Below are 23,432 nucleotides of genomic sequence, written 5' to 3'. Positions count from 1 at the left end.
TATTCGTTCTCTCTCTGTCCCCCGGTACGGTTCAGCACTATCACACTATCACATCATGTTAAGTATTGTAACAAAAATAAATAAATAAAAATAAGGAGTTAATGGGCATCAAGGGGAGCTTTACATTCATAAAGCTTCCCTTGGCACAGCAAATGTGTTTGGCATTAACGGTATTCAGATTACAATTCTGCTGCCATAGTGCTGGACAGGACAAGGGGTTAAAAAAAAAAAGGTTTGGACAATGTAAAGAGACATAAAAAAATAATAACGCTGGCGAGGAATTCACCCTCCGGGTTGGGAATGAGATCCTTCCCCAAGTGGAGGAGTTCAAGTATCTCGGGGTCTTGTTCACGAGTGAGGGACGAATGGAGCAGGAGATTGACAGACGGATCGGTGCGGCGTCTGCAGTGATGCGGCGTCTGCAGTGATGCGGGCTCTGCACCGGCCCGTCATGGTGAAGAAGGAGCTGAGCCAGAAGGCGAAGCTCTCGATTTACCGGTCAATCTATGTTCCTATCCTCACCTATGGTCACGAGCTGTGGGTAGTGACCGAAAGAACGAGATCGCGAATACAAGCGGCCGAAATGAGTTTCCTCCGCAGGGTGTCTGGGCTCTCCCTTAGAGATAGGGTGAGAAGCTCGGTCATCCGGGAGGGGCTCGGAGTAGAACCGCTGCTCCTCCACATCGAGAGGAGTCAGATGAGGTGGCTCGGGCATCTGGTGAGAATGCCTCCTGGACGCCTCCCCGGTGAGGTGTTCCGGGCCCGTCCCACTGGGAGGAGGCCCCGGGGAAGACCCAGGACACGTTGGAGAGACTATGTCTCTCGGCTGGCCTGGGAACGCCTCGGGGTCCCCCCAGAAGAGCTGGAGGAAGTGGCCGGGGACAGGGACGTCTGGGTCTCTTTGCTCAAGCTGCTGCCCCCGCGACCCGATCCCCGGACCAGCGGAAGATGATGGATGGATGGATGGATGGGCGAGGAATTCCTTTCGGAAGAAAGTAAAATAAATAAAACTCAATTTCCAAGTCAGTCTTTGATCGTTGGGGCCCTTTTTTTGTTTGAATCAGTGTCAGTGTCCACTGTCAGTATGCCAGTGCTCGTTGGTCCTACCACACATTCTGTGAGGGAGGGAAAGTGAGACTGTAGACACTTACACTCGTGGTTCCATTGGCTCGCCACCCAGTTCACACCGGGAATCTTCCTGGGTTTCAGGATGTGAACATCCAATTCAGGTCTAGCTGGAAGTACTTCAGCTCCAGGTCGGGTGAGGGTCCTGATCCGTTTTCATCACTGGGAAAAAAAACCTGACCTATGGGTTGGCCAGAGGAAATCCAAATGCTCATTACATTCATTCTATTCAGTCTATTCCCATGAATTATCACCAACCAATAACATTCCACCTTATATCAATTTGTTAAAATCATGTTCTCAAGAAGGTTCAGTTGTACGAAAAAATATATCAAATATCAGATATAAAGTATTTATAGTACTGAACTATAAATATATCCCAAAGTGCTTTCTCTTTTTGTGACATCCATGTTCATTCATTTTAACAGTGACAATTTCAAGTGTTCAAGGATATTATCCCCCAAATTAGTAACAACTCACAATACATATAAAATACAATAAAGAGCAAAACAATTTGTGCTAAACAGCAAATGCAGGAACATCCATAGTGATCTAGAAGTACTAACAAGGCTCAGCGTGCTATATCATCCCTCCCTGCGGAAGTAAGAGTGGGGGAAATGCACAACAAATTGACCCATTAAATCACCATCACAAGAGACACAATAAACCAACAGACACTTCAACATCCTTTTTTCCCCACATACATAGAAAACATTGACTTGGAAAAATAGCATCTTTTGTAAACTCAACTGGAAATAAATCTATCTTTGCAAAGACAAGGCCGCACATTTAGCACCAGGCATCCACATTAGCGGGCTAGCTAGGCTCAGATTAAGAGCATTAGCATTGTGGTACAGCATTGAATAGCTATTACAACCATTAGCAGCCATTCTGAATTGCATCTTCTCAATCGTTACCGTTTGCAGCATAAGCAGTTGTTTTGCAGGTAACCTATTAGGTTTCACGCACCGTTGAATGAGTGAGTGATCGGCAGCAGTCTTTCGCTGATCGCGCTGCTCCTATGAATGGCAATCAACTCGGAATCAGCTATGCACCATTTTCGCCATAAACATTATAAATTATCTTTGTATCATCTTTACATTACATTATCTTTAAATGTCTATGATATTTGGAGCTCAGTAATTGGCCAGCTCCTTACAGAGGAGCATGAAAAATGTGCTCTTTTCAGGGGAGAAATCGTTCTTTTTCCAAATTTTTATGCACTTTATTCGAGATGGCTATTTTTTAACCAACCTTTTTAACCAATGCATATTTATTCATTGTCATCACTGAACTGTTTTTTTTTTAAATGCATAGAAGCTGCACTTAAATGTATCAACTTAAAATATTTATTTTAAGACTTTGAGGACCTGGTTACATTTTTCACTCCCTCTCCATGGGTCAATTTAGAGTCACCAATCAACCTGAGATGCATGTTAGTGGATTGTGGGAGGACACCAAAGGACCCCAAAAGAACCCTTGCATGCGCGGGGAGAACTGTGGAAAACTACACCTGCAAAACTTCCCAGCCAGTAATAGAACTAGGAACCCTCTTATGGCGCTTTTCCACCAGCTCGCTCGGCTATTGGGTGTTTCCACTAGCACGTCGTACCTGCAACCGGCACGATTTTTCGTACCACCTCAGCCGAAGCGTTACTAAAACGTGACGTCAGCTGACTACCTTCCACTGATTGGGCGATGAGTGTCGTCACTGGAAGCGTCATAACGCGGATAATAAAAGCTAGCGTTAGCAACCGTTAGCTTACCTCCAAACGTCGTCTTTTTGAAGCTCGTAACAAAACTCTGGTACTTTTCAATACTGTTTTGTCTGGCGGCCAGGAGTCTTCTCTGGCTCTCTTCTCTTGCCTTCTGTGCGACAAAAAGCCACAGGGTGAGCAGCAACACGCGCAGTGTTACGACGACCCCGCCCACGTCGAGAAGGCACGAAGTGTAATGGAAACACAACCAAACCGAGCCGTGTAGAGGTAGTGGAAAAGCGCCATTACTGTACGGTACCAGCCACCACTCCACCATGCAGCCCCACATTACTCATAAACAATTTTTGAAAATTGTTACCTGCCCTTATTGTTTGAAAATAATTCACTTATTTCTTTCAGTCACAATTACAAAGCTTTAACATGAAGAAGAAGAAGTACAGACCACAGAAGATATAGCTTTATATCTTAATGCTGGAATTGTCTTTCCCTGTGAGCACTTGCTCTCTTTTCATAGAAATATTCGAATGGGTTTTCTACTCTGACACATGACCAACTGCATTAAATGCAAATCAAATATAAAATACATCTGCAGGTATAAGTTAGTTATCCTTTTCAATACACAACAATACCATAATTTGACCACACAAGGTCACTGTTGCACTGAGGTTATTGCTTCAGTTTAGCTGCGTAAAGTCAGGAGAACCATCAGGCCTTGATTTTGGTTTGTGTTTGGGCACATTTTTCAAAATGACAGAAATCCTGTTGATGATCATGTGATGCCTGAAACTTGAGAAACCTTGTCAAACAGAACGAACATTTCATTTTTAAGACTACAGATTATTATATCTATCTTGATTTTCAGTAAAAGAGTTATCAATCCATCCATTTTTTATACCTGCTGATTCCAGTTCAGGGTCACTTGGGGGCTGGAGCCTATCCCAGCCGTCATCAGGCAAATAGTGGGGTACACCCTGGATGGGTTCCCAGTCCATCACAGGACAAACACAGAGACATACAACCATGCATCCTCATTGCAAGGGTCAATTCAGAATCTCCAATTACCTTATATGTATCGTTTTGGATGGTGGGAGGAAGTTGGAGTACCCAGACAGAACCCACATATACACAGGGAGAACATGCAAACTCCACACAGAAAGGCCCCAGCCAGGATTCGAACCAAGAACCCTCTCACTATGACGCAAAAGTACAAATCACCACCCCACCATGCAGCCCTCAGAGTTAGCCTATTGCTCAAATTCTGCAGTTTTTGTAGAGCAATTGCTCTTTTAATTCTGCAAAATGAAGACATGCAGCAGACCACTTCTTCTTTAAATGACTGTACAAAACACTGACAGGTTAATGACTGTCAGACAGGCAACACTGCTAGAATGTATCAGATTTCAAGGAGAAGTAAACCCAGAGTTTCTTTTGCAAAGCAGGAAAGTGCTTTTTGTTTGTCTTTTGAATAACTTCAGTTAAAGCAATACTATGTAACATTCATACCTTAAAATAACAGCTTGAAAAAAAATTGTGCAGCTAGAATGAGTTTTAATATTACGATTGGCCTGTCTCCTATGCCCATCGGGGGTCTGAGTTGGAAAAACTGCGCTATGTAACTTTGCTGGACCGGCCCGGGAGCTGAGCAGAAGTACTTCGACTTGCTTTCTGGCACACCTACCGCAAAAACAGATAGACCCCTCTCACGCTCCCAGGTAGATTTGATTACGCTTACCTTCTCGGTCGACATAGCTTGCACCTTCTGACTCCTCGAAGGTTCGTCAACAAACGTGAAACGTGAAACGTGAAAGGGTGTTGTATTTACGACAGTGTAACCGTACATTACCTCCAAGCCTGTAAGGGGAGCTCCATAGTGGGCTTTTTGAGAAGTTACATTGTATTGCATTAAGCAGCAACACCTGTTCCTCTTCTCCATGGTGTGTCTGCTACGCTCAACTCCGTTACACATTTGTAAAGTCTTGTTGTTCATTTGAAACCTAAAGCCTCACTCAAGCTATCAGGGGAAATGTGTCTCTAGGAATTGGTAGATTTTTTTTTTTTTTCACATTCATGAATCTCCACTGAATGGGAGTGAGGGTGGAGAGGCAATCATTGATAATAAAGGATGTCTTAATGGCAAATCATTATGGATCTAATCATTAGATATCACTAACGTATTCCATTAACTTGCTACCTGTTCATGTATCACCATATAAAGTGAATTTGGTAAACTTTTTTTTTTTAGAAGTAAACCTTCATAATCTACAGTTGGACCAGCTCAGTTTTTTCATGGTCAGGCAAAATGTTTAATCTGTAAATCAGTAAGCAGAGTGCAAAAAGTAATTCTACAACTGTGTGAAAAAGAAAAGGGAAGTGCAGTTGGTCTGGAACTTAAGTGTTTCACGCTTGTTTCCAGATAAAATTTCTTTTCATTTGCGGTATTAAGTTGCTTTGCATAAAATGCATTTGTTTAAATAAGTCAGGCTTATTAATGATGAAGACAGAACAGAAAACTCATTATTCTTACGTTTGCAGGGTGCAGCAAGGCAAGGCAATTTTATTTATAGAGCACAATTCATACACAGGGCAATTCAAAGTGCTTCACAGCTACATAAAATCACAAGAAGGCAATAAAATCATTAAAAAGAAATAAAATTAAAAACCCATTAAAATAATCATTAATTAATTAAAAAGTGAAGAGTGCAGATAAAATACTTTCAGGTGTCATATGAGCCGCTTTCGGACAGAGTTCTAAGAAAGTAGTTATCAGAACTACCCTCCTCGAATTTCGTTCTGATAACTATCCTTCCCCAGCGGAACTGTTTCAGTCTGCATTCACACATGAGTCGGGACCTGATAGGGACTGATGCGCCGCGCGCAGCCGTCTGCTTCAGTGACGTGTTAGCCGTTAGCCGTTTAGCGCTACATTCAAACACAAAACAAAACGGTAAAAGTAAGGAGAGTAAAAAAAACACCACCAAGAAGCTAATATGGAGAGCGGGGAGGCCACCGTGTTTATGGTCTGCATGATGGTGATATTAATCATGGACGATCACATCAGGCGTCTAATATCGAGGCTGGAAGAGCTCACAGAGAGAGTCAGGAGATACTTTTTCATTTCATGAAGGAAGAAAGGAGAGCAGAGCACTGCAGACAAATGAGACCAGTGTAAGTTTAACTTATTAAACACCCGCCGGTTGTGTCTGTGTCGTATGAGGAAACATTTCAGCCATGATAGCATGACATGGGGCGTAGCTACCGACCACCACACACCTCCGTCAGATTAGTTCTATAAGAACTATGAAAAGACCCGACCTCGGAGAAGGAGCTAAATAGTTATAGGAACTAAGGGAGAAAGCCCCGAGTTCCTGTACGAACACGGGAGAAAACGGCCCCGCGGATTAAAAGGTTATTAGAACTGCCAAAGGTTCCTACAGTCCGAAAGCGGCTCTGGACAGCTAAATAGAACTGTTTTCAGCCTGGATTTAAACATTGTCAGACCAGCACATGGTCTTTAAGCTGAAGTTACCTCCTCATCTGATGATATACAGAGAGATAGAGTCTACCTCTTCTGTGAAGGCTCTCATTAATTAGTGAAACTGTCATCAGATCCTGAAAGCCATTAATTGATCAAATGCGTTTTGCAGGTTGCCGCTTTATGGTTTTCTTAAAGCCATTTTGTGTCAATGTCAGAAAAAAATACATTTTATCCAACCTCCCTTACCCTGACTGTAAACATCAGTCAAAATTAGAAATACATTTAAAAAAATGTGTTTGGTGTTGTGGCTCAGGGCAAACATGGCCAGGCACGACGTTATAGTAAGAAATATTTCTGAACTTAACTCTTTAACTAGCACGGACATTTTACGTCTCGTGCTAAAAAGAAGAAATGGGAAGCATCATTAGCCGCTTTCGGACAGACCGTTCTAAGAAAGTAGTTATAAGAACTACCCTCCTCGAATTTCGTTCTGATAACTATCCTTCCCCAGCGGAACTGTTTCAGTCTGCATTCGCATATGATTCGGGACCTGATAGGGACTGATGCGCCGCGCGCAGCCGTCTGCTTCGTTAGCCGTTTAGCGCTACATTCAAACACAAAACAAAACGGTAAAAGTAAGGAGAGTAGAAAAAACACCACCAAGAAGCTAATATGGAGAGCGGGGAGGCCACTGTGTTTATGGTCTGCATGATGGTGATATTAATCATGGACGATCACATCAGACGTCTAATATCGAGGCTGGAAGAGCTCACAGAGAGAGTCAGGAGACGATACTTTTTCATTTCATGAAGGAAGAAAGGAGAGCAGAGAGCTGCAGACAAATGAGACCAGTGTAAGTTTAACTTATTAAACACCCGCCGGTTGTGTCTGTGTCGTATGAGGAAACATTTCAGCCGTGATAGCATGACATGGGGCGTAGCTACCGACCACCACACACCTCCGTCAGATGTGTTCTATAGAACCATGAAAAGACCCGACCTCGGAGAAGGAGCTAAATAGTTATAGGAACTAAGGGAGAAAGCCCCGAGTTCCTGTATGTCCGAACACGGGAGAAAACGGCCCCGCGGATTAAAAGGTTATTAGAACTGCCAAAGGTTCCTACAGTCCGAAAGCGGCTTTTGATCAGTTTCTGCTAGCACAAAAAGTTCCTCTTTCTTCAAGCCACCAGAGGAGCACATATAAAGACAAAAGTCAAAAGAAAAGAAACGTAAACTGAATCATGTCTGCAGCCTTCTATTCAAGATTATAGAAGAATACAAATGTTGATTTTTGTTAATTGGATGGCAGCTGAATTGCAGACAAACATATGGAAATTTAGAAATCTTTGGTGGTGAGACCACAGGGTATGACATGCAACAAAAGTCCTCTGGCCCTCAGCCAAACCATGAATGTTATCGATGCCACTGGGGCACCCAGACTATTTCCTTTTGTTGTCACTTCCACTTTGAATTTTGCCCTAATCATAGCCAGTATTCAGCTTGCTTAATGCACAACAGTGCTCAGTATTACTGCACTGCTGTGTTTGCAGCTGTTGCATCATGATAATTCTGCACAATAATAAAAGATGACAATTGTGTTGTTTTTCAAACAGCAGTTCTTCAAAGTGTAATTTTGTGGGTGTGTGAATGCTGAGCCTAAAGCTAAACACGTAAAAGCTATTTTTGTGCAAAGTTTTAACTGATTTGTATTGTGGTTCTATGTATTGTATATCAACCATCTGTGGGGTTTTTTTTATATTATTTTAACTGAACTGCTTTGTCCCGACAGGAAACTAATAAATCACACAGTGATGTTAAATACGTTTACTTTGAAATGTAACAACCACAAATTTGAAATGCTTGTACATCCCCACGCTTTTCATTTCTACTCCACTACATTTATCCGTCATTTGGTTTATGTCAGGGTTAGTATCGGTGAAGATGGAACCAACTTGCGACTTCATATTGTGTAGGTCTACATTTGTGCATTGCACTCATACCCCTTGAATTGAAAAAAAAATGACAAGAAGAACATTTTAAAAAGCAGTTTGTTCTCCTTTTCTAAACCCAAACATTTCCTGAAGCCTCGGTTTTTATTGATTTGCTCCTTTGAAAGAAACAGTAAGCAGGTTGGTAGTAGCCTCAGTCTTGGGATGCTGTTGCTCATGTGGCAGAGCAGGTTATCCAGCAGTTACAGTGTTGGCAGTTTGATCCTCCGTAGATTTTCATGGCAAAGTGTGAACGTATGAATGCTCAGTTGCTTCTGATTACGATTCCTTTTCTAATTATTAACCTTGATAATAAGGTAAGATTCTATATTATCTCTAATATGATAAATATCAATATAACCTTCCTGTTACAATGTGATAAGATTGCATGAGATGAAGTATCTAAAGTGCTCTTTTGTAGAATATTTATTGAATATTAACAGTTTAATCTACATGTGGTCAGATGTTTTCCAATGAGGTTAAGGAACAGAGCTAAGGAAAAGAATAAGGTCATTATAAAATAAAGTAATTCTTACTTTGTCCTTAACGTTCTGTCTTCCAGTTTACCTCACTTTCCGTTACATTTCGCAAAACTTACTCTCTTGTTAATTTCTGTACAGTTTCTGCTTTAGCCTTAGTTTTCTTGTGTTCATTGCTGTCATAAAGCTCCCGTTTTGTCTTTAGTTGCCTTGTTTCCTAGTTTACCTTTTATGAAATTCCTGTTTTATTTTTCTATTTGCCTTAGTTTCCCTGTTATTTTGGTTATCAAGGTCCCTATGTGTCATTGTCAATTCAGTTCACCTCAATAATACTTTATCATTTCCAGGTGGAAAATTATACTGCTGCAGCACTAATAAAAATACTGTATGTTATATATACTGTATGTATATATTATAATGTAATAAACAGATAACAGAATTAAATCAAATAGAATAAAAATCAGTCGTGTAGGGTTTTTGTACATTTGCATCTTTGACTCCTTTCCCTCCCGTCTTTATTGGTTTCATCTGTGTCTTCTTACCCAATTAGATTATAATGGTCTTGTATCTCCTTTTGTGCTTGGTTAGTCTGTTTACCAAACCTCTGTCCACCTTTTCTTGTGTCATCCTGTCATGTCACCAGTTGTGTTTATCTTGTAAGCCTTGGCTTGTATTTGAGCTTCACTTTGCCCTCCTGTATCTTTGCCTTCATTGTTGAAAACCTCTTTTTGATCCATGTCAGACTTTTATGTCACATCAACATTAATTAAAGCTCACTTTGCCTCTTGTGTCCTGCCTTTGAGTCCTACTCAAATCAATCACCCATAACAGAACTACTAGGGTGAGAAAAGATATAGTGTAGTGTTCATCATTCAACCGAGAAGGGCATTTATATAAAGTACCCAGAATCTGGCTCAGCCTCAACCAGCTACAACAGTCATGCATTGCATACAAACTGACAGATTACTTTCATTCATTTTCATGTTATGTGTCTTTCACAAATTATTTTTTACTGTCATCATATCAGTTATCTGCTGATTACATTGTAGAAATGAGTATGTCACTTGAAGGAAGTAAAACATCACCTAGATGTGAAAACTATCCATGTTGAAATGCAAAGAAATCACATTAGACTGTTTGAATATTTTTTATTCCAAAAGAACTGTGTGTCTATAAGTTTGAACAACAGGGCAATCTCTCTGAAGAACATCATGGCACTTTCATCCCAACACCTCACTCCCCCAAGCCTTCCCCCACAAGCACACTAGAGATTTGAGCTCTTCAATAGGAATAATAACAATTTAATCATAATATTCATCATTTTAATAATCCATTTAGCACTAGTATAGAAATATGAAAAAAATACCAAAGAAAATAATGCAAAAGTAAACAAATGTTTGTTTGGTGGAGCAACCGTTCAGACACCCAGTTTCCTTCATTTTGTGACCCTCCCTCCCTTTTAGAATCACACCAGCAATACTTAAGTTTTGTGGGTTTTTTTTTCTCTTTTAGCCTTTTTCCTGTCTCTCCACATCATGTATTTCAGCTGATGGTTTAAAGCTGTCAATAGCCACTTTAATGTGGCTGTGTGGTTCTGTTGCATACAAATCATAGAAGGCATTTAAAAAAAAAAACTCTGAGGACAAATTTCCAAACAAACTTCAGACAACAAAAGGGATCAGAGATAAAGATGCCGTGCATGAATGCATTTGTGTTTGCTTGTTTGTGTGTGCGTGTACTGTGGCAGCGTGTTGAAAAGGTTGGCTTGTGTTGTCTCATCAGCATTCTGGACACAAAGGCAGAAGAAAACAGAGATAGAGAGACAGAAGCATCAAATTCAGCCAGCTTGTCATTCAGAGAAAATGCATAACGTGAGCAAACAATGTTATCATTCATTATCTGCAGCACAAGGGTGTCAACAAATCAGCTTCACTGGGGGAAAAAAAAAATTATACAGCAGTGAAATGTTGGCAAAAACAACAATACCTGCATTTTTCAGAGGGATTTGTAAAGGGTGGACTGGTGGCTTTGCAAATGATCTCACACTGTTTGCATGCTGGATATGGACAGGTAGGAAACCAGTGAGGGATCACGTCCTTGTGCTATCAAATCCAGACAAGGACATGATCACGTGCTACATTCCCGTTTGGATATGTTTGGATGATAGCATGATGGGTCTCAGTCAAATGTTACAACAGCTAGAGTCTTCAAGTCTATCATGGCTGTGGAAGTTTTCAGGGATGATGGTTTTATGTGGATACATATTGGAAAACTGTCTTTCGAAACAAGAGGCAAAGACGAAAAAAGTTATTGATGTTTTCAGGGTGCAGGAAAAGATTAGCTTCCAACAACTGAGAACTGGCAGCTAAATCATTACATTCATAAGCTCTGCTGTCTGGAAGTCAAGCCATAAGAAACAAACATTAAAAAAACATGAACAACAGGTTGACGAGGATCCGGTAATACTTTTCATTGAGAATGTTGCATCAGCCAAGTCTCAAGTCTTAGACGTCATTGCTCCTTGAGGACACGTACCAGAAAGACCTTTTAAACCCACTGTCATAAGTGCATTGATGATAACTATGCATCAAATCACCTCAAGTCCAGTAAATGGTGAGTCATTCCGTGAGGATTAATTTGGAAAGTGAATGGGCAGCTGGTTCCATGAACACTGAGTCACTGACCTGCAGGAAATACTAACGAAAGACTCGATGATAAAGTGACATCAGCGTTAGATTCTGGGACTTAAATGTCTGCTTTACAGTGAAGTGAACTAAATGTAAATTATTTTTAACAAGAGGACCATCTCTGGGGTCTAAGTCACAAAGCAGGTTCAACATACCCCGGGTATCTTTTGGTTTCTAGTTGAACAAAATCCTTAAAAAAAACTGTCAAAGTCAACAAGCTACCTTACAACCTGTCAACCCAAGTTTTTAAAGTGTGAAATATAATCCTATCCAAAAGCAACACAGTCACTGTAGCCAACGTCAAGAAGAAAAGCTGTCAAAAGAATGAAATACTGTGTGAACTAACAGGTTTATCAAACTCAATGCCCTAGCATTAAGGCACAAGAAGGTCTGACAATAATTATGATTTTATTAAATGTTGCTGCTGCGGATGCATTATAATGGCCTGTGAAACAATTTTGGATTTATTATTTTTAAGTGGAACATGGTCGTGTTGAAAGGGTTTAATTCTAATTAGCACGTGGCCCATTGGCAAATGTCTTTAAGTTCATTTTCTTGGAGATCCAAGCAACAGAATGTTCAAAGAAATTAAAAAGAAATTTACAGGATCAAAAATATTTTTTTTCTATGTTTTGAATATTTATCTCTGTGTCCCAAACATAACCTGCAGGTTTGGTGTCCAGTATTAATCACCAAGGCAATGTGCCAAACAAAGGAGTGTGTCACACCTGTGAGGTTGAAAACCCACAGTTTGACATAAAGTTACCTCGTCAAATCCTACATATCATGCATCCATTTAAACATTTTATTCTTCTACTATAGCCTAGACATGAAACTAATCGGCTCCATTTTGCTTCTTTTCCAACAACAAGGAGAGCATTTGGATGAGTATGAAGACTGACCAGCTCACAAACAGATTATGAAGGAGGCATTGTGTTCTCAATGAAAACAGCTGGGTACTGCAGTTTTTAGCAGATGTTACTGAATAGTAATTATGGTTTAATAATGGGGACTATTTCCAGGCGCAGGTAAGTCTGCAAGTCAGAAATAAAGACGATGTAAGCGAAAATGACTTCAACTGTAGTGTCATAATAAAGGAACGTAACTCCTACTGCAACTGTGGTGTTCGAAGAATTAAATCACCACCAGCTTTTGTCTTTTAAGGGATCTGTAACAATAACAAATGCATAAATATGTATATCTATCTTTTTCAATAATTGCTGTAATGTATAGGCAATGTTGAGCAGTGGTTTCTTGGGCTTGAATAAAAATATGCAAATCCACCAGTGTATTCCCTTTACATACCCCTGCTTATTTATCAATCAGCTACAACAATAAAACCACTGACAGATAAAGTGAATGCTATTGATCATCTTGTTACAGCGCAGTCCTCTGCTGGGAAATACTGGCAGCATTCATGTGGATGTTAAATCGACACGTGAGAACCACATAAACACTGTTGCAGACCACGCACACCACAAATAGAACAATTCACCCGACAGACACACTATGAAAACTGGTTAGGGGACTGCTAAAAGAGTGCAACCAATAGCTCAGCTTTGACTAAGCTTCAAAATTCCCCAGATGGAAATCTGATTGAGCATGCAATTTAAAAATCATCAATCCATGGAAGTTCCACTCCGGATTGTTCCCAAAGCACCTGATGCCGATGTGCCCAGTGCCAGGCAGCGCAGGACACCTTGTCCATACTCAGGATTATGCAGGTGGTTTTAATGTTGTGGCTGATTGCTACATAAATTACAAACTGTTTCAGCTGGAGTTTTCAGCAAATGTTGGAGAATAACATAAAACATATAATTAGAGCAGACAAGATTATTTTTAGCCACCGTGGAAAACATGTAATTCTGCTAAATGTATTCATCAGCATGTTTCTCTGTGTTCAACCCCCTCCTGAATGAGTCCCCAGCCACCAAGGGGAGTAATTAGGCGATCAAAAGCTTGAAACAGTATTGACAAGACTGTGTTGAGTCTATCACTCTGGCAGGAGTTACTACTGCGGACGGCCAAGTCAGGCTGTTGAACAGTGAGTAGGGAAGTGGCTGCAACTCCAGCCTGCTGGCGCATTAACAAGCTCCTTGAAAGATGCCCAGAATTAACAGATCAGGACATATCTAATTGTCGAAGTAGTTCCGGGACAGATTTCTCATTCAAATTCAGAGTGTAGTGTCATTTTCACCCCCTAGTTCTTTCTATCTTCTTTCATTTCTGTTCACCACCTTGTCTTTCTGACACACCCAGTCTCTCTATCTTGTCTATTATCTGTGAACAGAGGTGGAGAAAAAAAGTAAAGGCATGGCGAGTGTTACTGGGGATAACGAGGGACATTCATTTCCCATTTCAAAGACACTTGTCTTCCTTCTTTGTCTGATTATCTAACATTGGTAGAAGGTGTTGGATACATGCTTCTTATTTGAGCAGTTAGTGACAGACTTACAAGACGCACAGATTTTGCACACATTGTGTAAAAAAAAAAAGGAAAGGCAGGTCAACACTTCTCTTCAACTATTCACACTGTTGTCTTAAAGTCGTTACATCCGTCTTCTCGATACCATCCAAAAAAGCAGCTGTGGGGCAAAGGGAGGGACACAAAACTCGCAAGTTATGTTATAATCCACCATAGTGTCACATATAGTCAGTATTTATTCCCACTTAGATCAATGGTAACAAAACATAGACAGCAGAAGAAAAAAAACAAAAACAACAGGAAATAATTCTCTGGAAGTCTTTTAATTTTCTGTTTTCAATCCTCCAGCAAGGATTAATTTGACTGAAGAGCGAGACGGCTTCCAGGAAAATGTCTGTGGAAGAAAACCAGCACTCTCAAGACAAAAGGAGGCCATCCTTCGGTAATGTGCAATTCATTTCAGATTTGTCCAAACTAAACTGCTCTTCTGAGCTGATCACAGAAGCCTAAAAGGTGATCATCTTACAGTCTGCTCTGCATCTGCAGGCCTCAGGTTTTAATGGAGAAATGTTACCGCTGTCCCATTCATTCTCCTCTTGTAGGTCATCTTTCTATTTTACGGAGTGGAACATTTTCACTCCTTTCTATCCCTCATCACCCACTTTTTTAAACTCAGATCAGTTTCACATGTAGACATAATGTTTCTTTGAGCAGCACAAGTGTCCCACTGCAACATCCCTGCCCCCCTACACCATCTCCACCCCCCATCCAGCTGCTTCTACACTCAGTCCTGGTCCCCCAGTAAGTCTGTGTTGTTGCTGTTTTGTGGAGGTGGAATGGGGCGAGGGGTATGAGGTGGGGGGCTGTGATGTAGTCTCCTTGGGCTAGGCCCACCTCCACCCTCACTGTCTGTGTTAGACGAGGACTGGGGAGGGGGCGGAGGTAGCCGGGGCAGGGGGGCAGACGAAGGTGGTATTCTTGTCGAGGATGATCCTATACTGCTGCCTGATCTCAGGCTCTGGATTCTTCTGCACTCCTGGCAGATTCTCACGTGGGTGCAGCCACGAGCAGGCAGCATCACAGCGGTGGGGGCGGGTGGAGGTGGGGTGGTGTTGGCTCCTAATGGATCATCTAGGATCCGTTGGGGCCCGGGGCCAAGATCAGGCGCCCCTGTCCCTCCTGCTCCACCTGTCAGGGGGCCTGCTCCGCTATATAGCTTGCCGTTGCTGAGGCGCATCTCCCGAACCAGCCGCAACGGACGAGGGGCCCCAAGAGCGATGCGAGTGGGATGGCGCAAAGCTGCTGAGCTGCTCAGGGGCCTGCGGCGGCGCATGCGGGAGCTCTTTTTACAGGAGACGGCGTTTCGAAACTCTGTGATCATCTCTTGACAGACAGACACCTGGAGGAGAAAAGGAAGGAGGGAGGAAAGAAGGAAAAAGGAAAAGGGAAGGAGGCAAAGGTAGGGGAGGTGCCACAGACACAAAGTAGGCAGGCAGCACAACAAGACAGTGGTAAGGCAGTACATAAACAGAGCAGAGGGAAAGCAATAAAATTCAAAAGAAACGAAAACAAAAAAAAGAAGGAGGCGGCGACGAGGGAGAAAGAACAAACACAGTGGGCATGATAAACCAAAGAGTTGCAGGAGAAGCGAGGGCACGGATCAACAAATGGAGAGATGGTTTAAGAACAGAAATGACCAGGAGTTGGGAAGGATGTGAAGATGGATAGAGACGGGAGAATATCCAAGGAGCAGAGAGAGTTATTACAATCTAAACACATAGAACACCAAAATGTTGTTTAGTTTATGGGCACTTCATCATGACACTATGAACACACAAGCAGGCCCGCAAACTCATGTGCACAAACAGGATACAAAAGTACTCGTTCATACATCAGCTGTGCAGAGCTCAACGCAAAAATACACACATGGACACACAGTCACATCCATAAATCTCTTTCATGATTCCAACAGCACGACTACTGTTATTTGAACACATGACAAACAAAATGCATTAACATGTCCACTACAGACGAACACTCTCATCAAAATCATTAACAAAAGTCATGTGCTCACATAAACAGAAACAGTACTCGTTATTGGAGAACAAACACTGATGGCCAAATGACAAAAGGTGTGTGTGTTCGAGAGATAGAGGGAGACACACAGTGAAATGGGTGAGAAGTAATCCAAAAATGGAAACGAAGAATACCAGCGTACATGTGAGGCATGTAAAAGAAGATACATCATGACATTTAATGCCAAGGAAAAAGATCACACTGCTTCTTTATGCAAGCAAATATTGGCATTTCTCAATATTGCTTATCCGATCTATCATGTTTAGCTCACAAACACTTGCTGCAGTACTGTTAAACACCAAACACTTAAAGGGCATAATGACTTCAAAACAGGCAGAGCATGCAATCAAAACTTCTATTTCTTGTATTATTTTTGACACCATAGCAGTTCAGAGTCACATACTCCAACATTCCTCTTATCACACATGCAGAAAACACGCAAGACCTCAAATGTTAGCGCACACACAAACATGTACAAATGGCGGCAGAAACTGAAATAGAAATTTGCCCACTCTCACACGCAAAAACACACACAAAACAACATAATCAAAAGGGTTGGCGGGATGCCATGGGAACCTACTGGGGTGTGTCTGTGGGGTCGGCGAGGGCAGGTATGGGGGCATACCTCATCAGTCTCTGCCGAGCGCCGCGTCGACCACACAAACTCCATAATGGCCACAAACACAGCGATGATGAGGCCACAGATCAGCACCACGAAGATGCCCCCAATGTTCTCCATGCCCAGACCTGAGATTGAGCCACAGGAAACAAATGATTGCACATGATGACACAAACACATCAGCAGTGGCAACGCTTTTGTCTCAATAGCTGGGTTTCCATTCACTGGCGAAGCAAATCTGTAACAATTTTCTAAAAAGCCACAAAAAGAAGAAACATTAGACGCATTTTCATTGACTGATTTGAAGTGAATAAACATGGTTGATTTATGTCACCAGAAGGTGGTATTAAGCACTTTTAATTACCTTGTGTACGAATTGTGCTCTATAAATAAAATTGCCTTGCCTTATGGTCTAGGTTGCTAGAGTTTCTAATTAAGTGGAAGCAGTTGTCCTAAACAAACTTCAAGGAGGAAGAAACAATAACTGTGGTGGACATCCACAAAAGGAAAATGAAGAGAGCTCTTCTTCAGAAATGACTTTTATCTCTGGGAATATCTGGGACATTTCATTCATACCTAGGAAGACACCTGTCAGTCAAGTGACTTTAATGTTTTCTGGCCCACAGCAGAAACCGCTGGTCATCATTTTAATCTTAATGAGATCAGACATGATTTGCAAAGTTGTTTCCATTCCTCCTGACATGACAGAAACAACCTAAAGGAAGCATGTTAACTTTTTTGTCCCTGAGTTTTTTCCTTTATTTTCATACCGTTTCAAATCTCCTTTTCTTATTCACATCTTCATAATGTGATTTAAAATGGTAATGGAAACCAACTAATTTAAGTTTACTAATCACATGGAGCATTTCATGCTCTGTGCTCCATTTGTTTCCTTTTTTTTCTTTATATCACCTGCGGTTTCCTTGGTCCTAATGGTCCATAATGCCCCAAAAGAGCAAGAAGGCTCATAAAGGGGTCTCAAACTCAGGCAGGTTTATATTCATATGTCTACATTTTCCAAAATAGCAGCTTTTTACCTAAATTAAGGGGTGGAATTGGTCTACGTTGAGATAGCTGGCTATCTCTATTACAGCACATTGGGCTTCAATGATTTAATAACTGCCTCACTCTTGTCCATGGTCCTTAAATGTGAAATACAGGGACATTGGTTTGTTTCTTTTGTATTTATTTGTTGTAACTTATTTTGGATTTAAATTAAAAAATTAATGAATACAAATCTTAATTTTAATGTCATTTTGAACACCCCAAATGATGACATTTACATCACACAGACACCATTGTTTTTTTGTGCGCTTGAATGAAGGTACAATAATAGCACAGGAGACAAGTGAGGCCACTTTCTTTGTTGTAATTACAGCACAGAATATACAATCTGCAAGACAAAAAAATAGAGGTAAATACCTTAATAAATGAGAGGTGTGTGACCAAATCAAGTAGTAATAAAAATCTCAAAAGTTATCCAGGACATCATTTTTAATCATCATTTCAATGGATTAAACAAACAAAGATATAACAAGTACTGGTTGTATTCACTTCTGAGGCCCTGGTAGCCACATTTTGTTACCAGACTATCTAATGTCTGTTTCTAAGAGCTCAAGCCAACACGGCTCTGTTGTGCTGTCTACCGGGAGTCCGATGAGAGTGGTATCTCAAGTCTGTTCTGACAAAAAAGAGTATCCAATTCCTCCGTGAATTAACATGTCACATCACTTTCATAATCTTTCGCTTTGCTTTCATAATTTCGCCAAATCATAATAGACGAACTGCAGAGTGGAAAGAAATGGGGCTGACAAAAATACTGTCATGCTGTATTAAGTAATGTGCAGGATCAGACTTTATTTTTGGAGCTTGACCCACAGTTGGCACTGGAAATTTAGACTTCTCTCCCCCTGCAGCTTTACATCTTACCATTCTTTTTCAGGATATGCATCATGCATCAAAAATCTGTTAATTAACATGGAGTACAAACTCGAGTGAAACTACAATATTTGAATATCTTGAATTACTGAATCCTGGGACTGTCTGCACAGCTTCTTGTGTCCAGAGCCATTTCTAAAAGAAATGTTCATCTGACATCAACAACATAAATGCAGCAACATTTTGATTGTCTTTGTCTTTCATAAAGACGCTGACTTTGAACACACACGTGCACAAGCAAAAACTCTCTCCTATAAAATTCACATTACACACCACCTGAGACAAACAGAATACATTTGGGAAAACAGACTGCACTAAGCACCCTTCACAGGGACATTAGGTTAGGCATTAGCCATTAGCTGCACTGTAGCAGAGAGAGGAGAGACATTGGAGAGGAGGAGGGAGAAGAGACAGGCAGCTGCGGTCAACTCACCCTTGGCACGGTGGTCCTCCTCTCGGGGACATTGGCCCCCCTCCCACCACCTCCTCTTCAGTATCTCCAGCCTATTATTCTCCTGCAGCTGGAGGATGGCCAGTGTGATCTCATCTCTGAACGGAGATCCTGGCAGATGACAGTGAAAGGAAGATAAGTGCCAGTGTTGGACAAGGTGCAGCTAAAAAGAAAGGCTATTTTAGAAGAGGGGGAAAACATGAGATGAGGGAGTGTGAAAGAGCAGACTGCAGAGTGAAAGAGAAAGAATAGCTGTTGCAGCTTTGAAGTGGATACAAGTGATCTTGTAGTGAGTAGAAAGAGAGGATTAGTGAGATAAACAGCAAGATTACAACCAGAGACAGAGACAGCGGTACAGCTGCTGCTCAAATAGAAATCAAAGTATGTTATGATCTAGATACACAAGAGCAGTCTGAAAGCATCTGAAGATTTACTTGATCAGAGATACAAATATTGGTTCTTAGGTGTCATGGTGATATCTAGCCACCAAGATAAAGAAACTCTCTCGAAGAAACAGAAAAACTCTCCATGAGAAGTGTCGACTTTTGCTCCACGTAGTAATGGGAATACTGTTTGAAAAATTCAGCTTAGCTTCAGCTGGTTTAGCTCAGTCCAAAGCAAAAATAAAAGATAACAAGTTCAGTTCAATACTCCAAGTTCAATATTCAAAATACAACTCAAAGTTCAAATAAAATGCAAACCGCTTTTTGTAAGTGATTTTAGGTTAAATCCCGGATTGTTTGCTGAAGGCTTGGCATCTTCAGAAAGTCACCAAAGAATATAACAACTGTAAAAGCACATTTTATTTACCGTTAGACAACATTAAGCTTGATCTTTATTCCAAAATATCCTGTTTGTGTCAAGTTAAACTGTTCCTGGCTGAAGGTTCATATGTACAGTAACTTCAAAGTAACTTCCAATAACCCAATTTTATGTATTTCCCAAAATATTTCAATAATGTCTGTTTGTTTAAACTGAAACATCCGTGTAAACCGTCTCTTTTTTATCTCTGTTTCTGCTTCCTCTCTCCATAAGACCCATAACAGAAAGTCAAGCTATTGCTGACCTCTTCAATGCAAGAGATAACTGATTCACTGACATCTCCTGTATGTGAAAAACAATAAAAGGAACTTCAGAGGAGCTGAGCGTGTGTGGAAAAGCAATTAACTGCAAGTTCAAATACTTAATAATCCCACGGATAAAAAATAAATCGACGCAACCCTTTTTTCAGATCTAATCTAACAAATCATCTACAAGTACACATGTCTGCTTAGCATAATTGATCTTGTGCCGGTGTTCCTGCTTCTCCTACCATCAATGACTTTTAATCCTTTTTGTTCCTTTTGTTGATAAAGTTTGCCGTTTTAGATCTGAGATAGCTCCCTTTCACTCTCACCCTGCCCTCTGTCGGACATGCTCAGTAACACTATGTCACTTCTTCTCCCAGATGTCCACCAGTACTGTAGACTGTGTAAACCCTTAGTACCCATTCCTTTCTCAAGGAGTTCACTGGGGCTATAGGTGACCTACTTTACTCTCAACTGTAACTAGTTCCCAGATTAATGACTGTGTTCAAGGCTATTTCAAGATGAGAAAAGTCCAACTTCTCAGAGGAAAGTGGACCTTGAGGTAACAGATTACAGAAAAGTTTAAGTTCAAAATGTCATTGTGGAATTCCTTTTAAACTGAATTACTGTTACCACCTCACAGCAGAACAGACATAGACAATAAGGCTATTATTATCTAAACATGTTACAATTATCCCTCTTTAACTATAACCACAGGGTTAGACTCCTTGTACGCTGAAGTGTTATTGTTCTTTATTAGTGCAACAGGAAGAGACATTTCAGTATGTGAGCTTACATAAGCTTATATTTCCGGGGCTGATGATGAATTCAAATTAAGGATTCTGATTAAGAAAATAACTCCCTGATGAAAGTGCTTATCCTTCAAATGTACAGAATACATGCATCCTGTGATGGGAGGAAGAGTCATGACCATAATATGGGAACCACTGCTTTTATGAGATCTAAATTACATCTTTACAATTAGTCTAAAACTTTAGCAAGACGGATATTGTTCTGTCAGTACTTTCTTTACCTTTTAAAAGTCTACACTTATTAGATGTACTCCTAGTGGAATTTAAAGAAACTCTATTCCTTTCATTAAAATGCTGTGACGAAACTGCTGCAAAATGCTGCAACAGTGCAAAAAAAACAAGTTGGTGCTATAAGTTTTCTGGCTTTGAGGTTTCCTGTTATTAACTTTACAAATAAATCAATTCTATATTGATAAACTGTAGATCTAATCTAAAAACTGTATTTGTGACCTTTAAAAACCTGATGAGACCATCTTCTTCAGATATGTCCGTTGCAGTAAAAGATGTATGGTGATCACTGGCTTTAAAGCTTAGGAAACCACTCAGTGTCAACTGACACACACACACACACACACACACACACACACACACACACACACAATTTTTAATATTTTGTTGGTGTTTTTATGATTGTTTTGCCCTTTCCTTATTTGGAAAGCAAAGAGGTAATTATAAGAATCATGTGACCAACATAGGAATGATTAAATGATTGTTGCAGTTATTGTGTTGAACTTTTGTTTAATCAATTTAATTATTTATTATGCATTCATTTACAAGTGCATACTTTTATTCCTGAAGTTTTCTGTCTGCTGTTTTAGTTCTTTGCATTGCATGTCACGCTATTAATTTCAGAGATCAGGGGAGTTTTGACCTCCCACTTCTGAGGTACAGTAAATGCATCATTTCAAGGTGAAGTTAAATGTCAGGAAACTAGATATTTTTTACTCTGGCCTGGGACTGTGACACAGAAATCATATCCTAACTGCTCACTGAATAACATGTTTTGAAAACCAAGTTTTTGGCAATGAATTTAGAGACATATTTTTTCGTCCCTTTTAAAGCATGGAAATCTGCTTCATTATATTAAAAATAAATAACACAGCTGTACATGAGTGTAAATACTTAGTCCATTAACAGTTTCTACAAGAACTTTGTCTTGTGTGTTTTATGGTTTGTTTGTATAAAAAGTTATATTTCAGCATGATTACCTAGTGGCATGCCGATGCCGTAACCCTTGGTGTCCAGCAGACCTCCTATCTGTGTGAGATTACAGTTGAGCCCGCGATGGTACTCGTTCATAGTGCTCTCCATCAGGAAGGCATATTTGGAGTTGACAACACGGGCGATGCCCTCCTCTGTGCTTTTTACAAATACACTGGGCTGCTTGGAGTACATGTAGTTCCACATCCGCTGGTATGTCTGGTATCGTGAGTTCTGCAAAAGAAAATGTGAAGGTGACGAATTCAGCTGTGACCAGAAGTCACTGTTTGTATGAGGTCCCCAAAATAAAAATAACATCTTTTTCTAAGTTTCTAAATGAGAATGAAAAAAGAGAGCGGAAAGACATAAAGCAAAAAAGATTCATCCCAGATATCCCAGACAGGCAGTTTCTACAAGAACTGTATTGTAAACTATCAATAGCGATAATTTGGGGGTAAAAGTGCAAGTTGAACCAAGGCGATGGATTATTTAAATAAAGCATATATAATGCAATTCACATGAAGGTAAATCAACACTAAACAAATTATGGCACGCTCCAAAACAGGATTAAGTGTACGGTCACATGTTGTACATGTAAATGTTAGTAGAAGAAAAAGAGTAGAGAGGCTGGCATCTGCGTGTGTTTGTATGTTTGTGGATTAGGCACTGAGTGGGGTAATGTACTGTAGCAATAAAACCGGCTTATATAGACAAACACAGACCACTCTTTTTTATATCCCCAATACGAACAAACATTAGAGAATGAAAAACAAACACAAATTGGCATGTAGCCATCGCACATGAATAAACAAATATACTTTTTTACACTCACCTACACACACTCCCACAGGCAAACACACCTACACACACAGACAAAACACACTATGACAAACACAGATGTCGGCTCAGATTCCAGAAGCGATCTCACAAAGCAAACACCGGCAGTCAGCCACTTAACACAACCAGCCGTAAAGACGACCAGAGACATGCTGGCAAATAAAAGGACAAACATTCCATCCATTTACTGCCAGGAAGACATGTGCACACAAACAAAAACTTTACAAAGTGCAATAAAGCCAACACAAGACATCTTTTAATCCAGATGACAACACAAAGAACAATGAAACATGATGCCATTGATGCAAACACGAGAAAAATCACAAAATGGAAATGCAAGGAGCCGTAATGGGCCGTACCATGAAGAAAGTCATGGTGCTCCCTCCATGAATAGTGCCGTACTCAATGTTGGTCTGGTCGGCCAAATCGTCTGGAGACTCAATGGGAACCTCCATCCTCTGAACGGTCAAGAAGGCCGCCAGGTTGGCCGTGTAGGAGGAGATGATAATAAGAGTGAATGCCCACCTATGAGGCGA

The 23,432-nt window shown here is 40.7% G+C and overlaps 1 protein-coding gene across 5 annotated transcripts in view; it reads right to left on the bottom strand.

The window, feature by feature from the left end:
• Positions 1–9,917: 9,917 nt before the first annotated feature.
• grik5 (glutamate receptor, ionotropic, kainate 5) overlaps positions 9,918–23,432 on the bottom strand; it is a 98,575-nt gene continuing 85,060 nt past the window's right edge. For 3 of the 5 annotated variants that reach the window (XM_075465910.1, XM_075465912.1, XM_075465911.1), the window contains 5 exons: positions 23,256–23,421; positions 22,068–22,293; positions 18,963–19,091; positions 16,553–16,719; positions 9,918–15,295 (listed from right to left, as the gene is read on the bottom strand). In XM_075465910.1, coding sequence (XP_075322025.1) covers positions 14,681–15,295; positions 16,553–16,719; positions 18,963–19,091; positions 22,068–22,293; positions 23,256–23,421 — 1,303 coding nt within the window. In that variant the 3' untranslated portion in view covers positions 9,918–14,680. Of the gene's footprint in view, positions 15,296–15,417; positions 16,008–16,552; positions 16,720–18,962; positions 19,092–22,067; positions 22,294–23,255; positions 23,422–23,432 lie in introns of those variants that run through there. The other 2 variants (XM_075465913.1, XM_075465914.1) reach the window with 2 other exon arrangements.

The sequence above is a fragment of the Odontesthes bonariensis genome, chromosome 5, assembly GCF_027942865.1.
Source record: "Odontesthes bonariensis isolate fOdoBon6 chromosome 5, fOdoBon6.hap1, whole genome shotgun sequence".
Taxonomy (NCBI): Eukaryota; Metazoa; Chordata; class Actinopteri; order Atheriniformes; family Atherinopsidae; genus Odontesthes; species Odontesthes bonariensis.
This window is presented reverse-complemented; position numbering and strand designations above follow the sequence as displayed.